General features: G+C 34.7%; 1 protein-coding gene across 1 annotated transcript in view; it reads left to right on the forward strand.

Annotated features, from left to right (window-relative positions):
• ABI3BP (ABI family member 3 binding protein) overlaps window positions 1-6,973 on the forward strand; it is a 256,944-nt gene that overhangs the window by 174,393 nt on the left and 75,578 nt on the right. Inside the window, exons 34-36 of the mRNA XM_019648327.1 lie at window positions 4,223-4,306; window positions 5,010-5,069; window positions 5,850-5,933. Coding sequence (XP_019503872.1) covers window positions 4,223-4,306; window positions 5,010-5,069; window positions 5,850-5,933 — 228 coding nt within the window. The remainder of the gene's footprint in view (window positions 1-4,222; window positions 4,307-5,009; window positions 5,070-5,849; window positions 5,934-6,973) is intronic.

A 6,973-nucleotide genomic window follows, 5' to 3' on the forward strand; every position in this document is an offset into this window, starting at 1 on the left:
TGTGTGTGTGTATATATATATATATATATATATATATATATATATATATTTGATAAACTGTTGAAACAAGTTTCCTAGGGCAGTCTTCTATTATTAATAATAGTTGGGATGAGGTACTTAGACACCTAGGAAAATATCGTTTTGCCTTTATTGAGATACTTGCCAGATTGTGTAGGCTATGATTGTCTCATAAAAGAATGTTTACCTGGCTATAGGGTGACCAAATCTTTAAATAACAGAATTTAATTTCACACAAAAAAATGTTAAGTGTTGTGCACCTATTGTAGCAACATTGTACTGGTAAGATTTAATTTGCTGGCTTTTCACACATGTTTATTTTATTGCTTTTGATCAGTTCCTACTACAGATCTTGAGCCTGGTACTCCTAGAACTGAAGTTCCAGAAATCATGGGTAATGAGAATATGTGTCCTTCCAATAGTGCTTTTCCTACTTTTTGTCATTTCCTTCTCATTGTTGTAGCTACAGGCTCTCCTGTCTCTAAAAACCATTTCAACATCCTCTGTGTCGTTCCATTACAAAATTTTTCTTGAAATTATGCTAAGCTCTATATCAAGTTATCTGTTGAATTTAGAGAGAACTGAGCACAATCTAATTTTAGGACATCAAACTGCCATGTATCTGCTCAACATTGTGTCATGTGATCATGTGCATTTGTTTAAGCAGCATTGACTATTTTAAGCTTCGTTTCAAACATGAATTTCCATATATTCCTTATTTTCACTGTTTATGTCTCATTAATTGTGGAAATACCATGTTTTCAATGAATAATGTCTTTAGTTAATTGTGAAAGTTCAAAGTGTCCTAAGTCTTAAAAGTTTAAATGATAGGCTTATATGATAGGGTAGGCTGACTCTATTTTTCTGACAGGTTTAAAAAAATGTTTCTGAGATTTTATTGAATGAAGGACCACTTTGAAGTTTTCATGAGCACAGTTCATTCATTATGCATTGATCCTTATGCTTTCAAATATATGAACTCATTATTGTACTGTGATTATTTAAATAGACAAAAATAGTAGACATTTATCTCAACTTGTACAGAAGGGCAAATAGATTGATGAATGCTTTTCCAGTAGAGTTAGAAAAGTATTTTTTTATATAAATGTGTAGAAAACTTGTTCATCATAGTCTTCCATATTAGCAAGAGTCAGATAATCAAAACATTTAGGAGAATTTCTTGTTGACCACAGTGATATTTAGCAGAGTGCAGTGCTATGTTTATCCTATGAGATTAATTGGTACTTGGTCATCGTTTGGTCAAATCTGCAAAGAACAAGTGTCTCTTTTCTCTCAGGTCTGAAGCTTAAAAGTTGACTTCTGAAATTAGTCTTCAAGTGAATTTTTAAAATCTCTTTGGCTTATGTTATTATTTTTGGCCAGTTCTTCCTACAGACCTTGAACCTGTCACTCTTAGAACCGAGGCTCCAAAAACAACATTAGGTAATGATAATCTGTGTTTCTCATCAATTTTTTTTTGCTCATTGTCAACCCATTCCATCATCATCATAATCACATTGTCATCCACTTCAAAGGACTGTCTCATTATTCTTTGTTGTCTTTTAACTTTTTCTTCTTCTTAAGAGTATTGAAGACTCTTAAAGAAGTTACGTGTTGTTTTTAAAAGCTATGCATGGACTTAAGATCAGAACATCTGTCTACCATGTAACTTTATTTGAATTTTTGTCATGTACTTTTGTCTAAACAGTGTCATGTACTTTTGTCTAAACAGAACTCACATTTAAAGCTGAGTTCCAAACACAGTTGGTAATGTCTGTATCTTCTCTAGACCAGCTAAACATAAACATAACAATTGATATAGTACCATGGATTTCTTAGCATATTCAAATTTCTTAGTGTGAGCCTAACACTGCATGACCTGCAGTTTGGCTATAGTCCCTACCTTTTTTTGAAGTTAGAGATATACCAGACTCTTCATTCCTCGACTTCATTTTATGTATGAGTTTTATCTTTCAGGAATCTTCAGTGATTAAAAAAAATTAACAGAATAGGAGAAAAAATTCAATTTAAAAAAATATATACCTTAAATTTCAATAAAATATGTTTTAGAAAATCTATTTCCAAAACTACCTTCACGAGAGTAATCCAAAGTTTCTTCCTTCAGCTTCTAAAACATCACGACGACCCCATCGTCCACGTCCCAGACCTAAAACTACATCAAGTCCTGAAGCACCTCACACCAAATGGGGTAAATGTGTTATCCATAGTTTGAGGGATGAGCCCTACCAGTTTGTCCCAGCAGGGTCCCAAAACAATACTTCTGATGGGAAGTTAACAGTCTTTAGATTCTCTAAGAGTCAAGGTGTGAGGTATGGTTAGAAACTGCTTCTTGGATGGCATTCTTGGTCTCTCTTTAAAGATGTGTTTATAGCAAAATTGACATAGTCACTTGTGGTTATTTATTGTTCTATCTGCATTTAAACATGTGATCTATTTATTGTAGTCATGATTACATAAACATAAGTATTTTGTGAACTTCCAAGAAGTGCAACATGTTGCTTTCATAAATATATTACCTAAACAGACTTTTCTTAACAAACTTCCATATTAGAATCAGAAAATCAACACCTAGGAAAACCTCATGTTGATCATAATAAGATACATAACAGAATTAATTCAAAAGTTGTAACTACCTTCTGCAATCAATTGTTCCTAGCTACAGTTTGATTGCTTCCTGTCAATTCAAATTTTTTTAAGTTGTCATTTGAAACTAATGTTTCGAAAGAAAAATTAAGACCTTCTATGTGTTTTGAAACTTTCTCATTTTTTTGTTGTTGATTTTCGTTAATTTCTACTACAGACTTTGAACCTGTTATTCATAGCTCTGAGGCTCCAGGAACATTAGGTGATGATTTTTATGACCTCATTAAATGCTTTCTGCTCATCCAAACTGGCTCCATCACTGTCATGATCAGAGTTGTTCTTGCTTCTTTAGATTGCTATTGTCATTCCATTTCTTATTTCATCTTATAAGTAGTCAGGATTCTTAAATCAAGTGTTACCTATTGTTTTTTTTATTAAATTTATTGGGAGGACATTGGTTAGTAAAATTATATAGATTTTAAGTGTACAATTCAATAATACATCATCTATATATTGCATTGTATGTTCACCACCCAGAGTCAGTTCTCCTTCCATCACCATATCTTTGATCCCCTTTACCCTCTTCTACCATCCATCCTCCCCCATTACCCTCTGGTAACCACTAAACTGTTTTTTGACTATGGGTTTTTGTTTTTTTGTTTGCTGCTTTCAGTTTTATATCCCATGTATGAGTGAAGTCATATGTTTTTTTACTTTTTCTTTCTGACTTATTTCACTTAGCATGATAATCTCATGATCCATCCATTACTTATTGTTTTTAAGAGATGTACCTAGATCCAGCTGAGGAAATCTATGTGGCATGAAACCCCCTTTAAAATTTCATTATGTGGTCCACTGAAGAGTCTGAAGTCTAAATTGCTTCCCTTCTATTTGGTATTTACCTCTATGAAACAATGACAATTAAGTACCATGAACTTTCTCTGAGTAACTTTACTCTCTATAAGATCAGTGTGGCATTCTCATTACTTTCTTCCTGTTTTGAGGAATGAAGATTCCATGTTATATTAAATTATCAAAAGAAAGTTGCTTCCTAGAAGTGCCAATCCTAGTAAATATAAGTTACAGGTTCCCCAACCATTCATGAACTTGACTATACCTTATTCCCCAAGACAGTTTAGCAATGGTTCTTAATCTTTACTAAGTAAGAATCTCTCTGAGTATCTAATTATGCATATTACTATTTACTCCTTTAATTAATTAATAAATTTTGTATATTATTTTGGCCTCTAAAGGGCCCTCAGTGATGACAAGGAGTAAATTATGTTAGTATAGTAAAATTTTTCAAACTTTGGAAATAAAATCAAAATCTAATATGTTTTAGTCCACATACAATGCTGTTGATGGTTTTAGACCATAGCAACCCAAGATTCTCTTTCTTTCAAAAATATGGAGAACAAAAACCCATCCTCCTCCCAAACTTTAATCTTCCTGAAGCTTCTCTGTTGAAACCAAGAAAATCTATGGTTTCTGGTTTAAAGAATTCTTCCAGCCTTTTGCAGTNTAGTCATGTTTTCACCTTCAGTAGCTTTCAGAACCAGACAATATAATTACATAGTAATCCAAGAATTTCTTTCTTCAGCTTCCAAACCATCACAATGGACAGTTCGTCCACATCTCAGACCAAAAATCACACCACGTCCTGAAACTCCTAAGTTCAAACCAGGTAAATATGTTTTCCTGGTTTAGAGTCCCAGCAGCATAACCCAGCAGGATCTCAAGAGTAATATTTAGATCATGAAAAGATAGACTAAGGAAGAGTGGAGCCTTGAAATCACCATAGTACATGGTTAAATAGAAAGATGGGGAGGAATAAAATCAGAAAGAGTGGATAAAAATAGAGACTAACCAGAGGAAAAAGTCAAACTGCAACACTAGTATAGAGAATATCTGACTTCAACGTCAGATATTTTCTGGGTCTAGATCAGTCCATGGACTCCCATGATGGCGATCCTTAGGCACCTGATGGAGCAGTTGAGATTGGATCCAGTAGACATCAGCAAGCTTTTTGCACATGAAGAAATGCTCTTTCTTTGGTTAGAATGGAAGGATAGTCTATCTGATTCATCATACTGAGGCCTCAGTCTCTTTTCAAAGATAAATTCTTAGCAATGCTCATACACTCCACTTTGACCTATTAGTTAGAATCAGATAATCGAAGATGGAGGAATAAGGAAATCAGTACCTGACTTAGGGATGGACAAATTTTAGGAAGTCAACTGTTTACTTTTCTAGTTTAATAGTTTTTAAAAGTTGCTATCTAGTTCTTGAAACTATATTGTACTAGTAAGATTCATTTTGAAGTGCATGTTTAAGTTTTCTTTCATTTAAAACAATCATTTGGTCTATTTTTTAATACTTTTGGTCAGTTCCTACTGCAGATTATGAACCTGTTATATACGTAACCGAGGCTTGGGTGACAACACAAGGTAATAACAAATTGTGATCCTCAATAAGTGCTTCTACTTCTCATTGTTAAACTCGTTCCATCAACATCATAACTATAGGTTCTTTTGTTTCATAAGGCTACATTCCCATCCTCTGTTGTCACTTCATTATATTCTTCATCCTAAAAGCATTAAAGATTCTGACTCTTAAGACAAGTTATCCCTTGTTTTTAAGAGAGCCATGCATGATGCTAACTGAAGTCATCTGTTATGCATGTAACCGTCTGAAATTGTTTTTTATCTTGTATGTTTTTTAACCAATGCTTTGTTAAAGTTGGATTTAAAAAAGCAATTCCCTTGACTCTAATGACTATATGGTGTCAGGGAGGTTTTTTTTTGTGGATCTAAAGGTCTACTTTTTTTTTTTTAATTACCTATGCGATAATTGTTCTTTGATTGACATTTTTTAATTACATGGCCTAATTTTAATAAGCTGTCAACAAGTTTGTATGTGCCTATAACCACCTCCGGAATATTTTAGCAGTTATTTGTACCCTTCTTATTCAATAGAAGAGTCCTATGAATGATCCTTCACTTCTTGAATTAATAATTTTATATATGACTCATCCCCAATGAAATTTCAATTGTAAAAAAAGACATACTATTAGAATAAGGGTGAAAGCTTTCAAATTAAAAAGTTAGACACATTTCCTAAAATAAAAGGAAATCTAGCAAGGTTTAGGAAATCTAGAGCCACATATCATGCTGTTCATAGCTTCTGAACTGCAGATTATGTAGTAACTGAAGATTTTCTTTCTTCAGCTCCCAAAACATCAAAACGGACCCGTCGTCCACGTCTCAAACCTAAAACCAAACCAACTACAGAGGCACCTCAAACAAAACTGGGTAAATGTGGCTTTCTGGTTAAGGAACTGAGTCCTAGCAGTTTTTCAGAGTCCAGGGTTGATGCTCATGATGGGAGTGACAGCCTGTGTGAGCACACTGTGTGTGGGTGAAGATACAAGGTGATCTGGGGCTGTTCCCACTGTTGAGTTGGCGAAGGAAGTCATGATCCAGGGAGACCTGTGTGGCAGTTGAATTCCTTATGCTTCTTGCATAAAGATCTTCTTTTTAAATATGTATTTTATTTATGTTTTCTTATTTCACTATATGCTTCTCTTAAAGACACGATGTCTTAAATAGGACCAAGCATTTTTAATTCAAGGAACAAACATTAAGTGCCTTCCATCCCCCTATAGCCACATCAACAGCTGTGAGACTATCACAGAAAGAGGTGGCTTGTTTTTATTTCTCAGTCTGTAGTATACTCAAAGTCAAAACCTGCCCCAATATGAAACATTCAAAGATTGAACCAACCAAAGCAGTGTGTCTGTGCAAATCAAGCTTGTTTTTCGCAGGGGCTATAAGCATCTATGAGCTTAGATAGAAGTTTGTGAAGGATGGGAATAAGGAGTTGGAAAGAAGTTGGGTCTTAAAATCATGGAAATGAACAGAGGCAGAAGCAAAGGGGTGCAGAGGCCAACCAGAGGGACAAGGGAAGCCCTGCTTCTAAGTGGTGATGACAGTGCTGAGTTTGGAAGGGTCCATAAGAGCAATTGAAGTCCTTCACTGTACGACTCAGCAGTTTGATCTGACCCTAGGAGCATCAGGGGTCTCACCTATATAGGATAACACATTTTTGTGATCAGAGAGGAGCTCTACTGGGCCCCACACATGGGGTAGATGTTCCTAATCCCAGTCTGTTGAGTGCCTTTGCCTTAAACACCGTTCATTTTGCTTTATTATTTTCTATGCCTCCTTTCAAACATAAAGGCTATTTTTGTATCCATGCTTATTTAGACATGCTATCTTCTTAAAGCTTCCACAGATAAGCCAACAAGTGCCACAACAGTTACATAAGTGTGTGTGTGTGTGTGTGTGTGTGT

Source organism: Hipposideros armiger, unplaced genomic scaffold (genome assembly GCF_001890085.2).
Source record: "Hipposideros armiger isolate ML-2016 unplaced genomic scaffold, ASM189008v1 scaffold_125, whole genome shotgun sequence".
Taxonomy (NCBI): domain Eukaryota; kingdom Metazoa; phylum Chordata; class Mammalia; order Chiroptera; family Hipposideridae; genus Hipposideros; species Hipposideros armiger.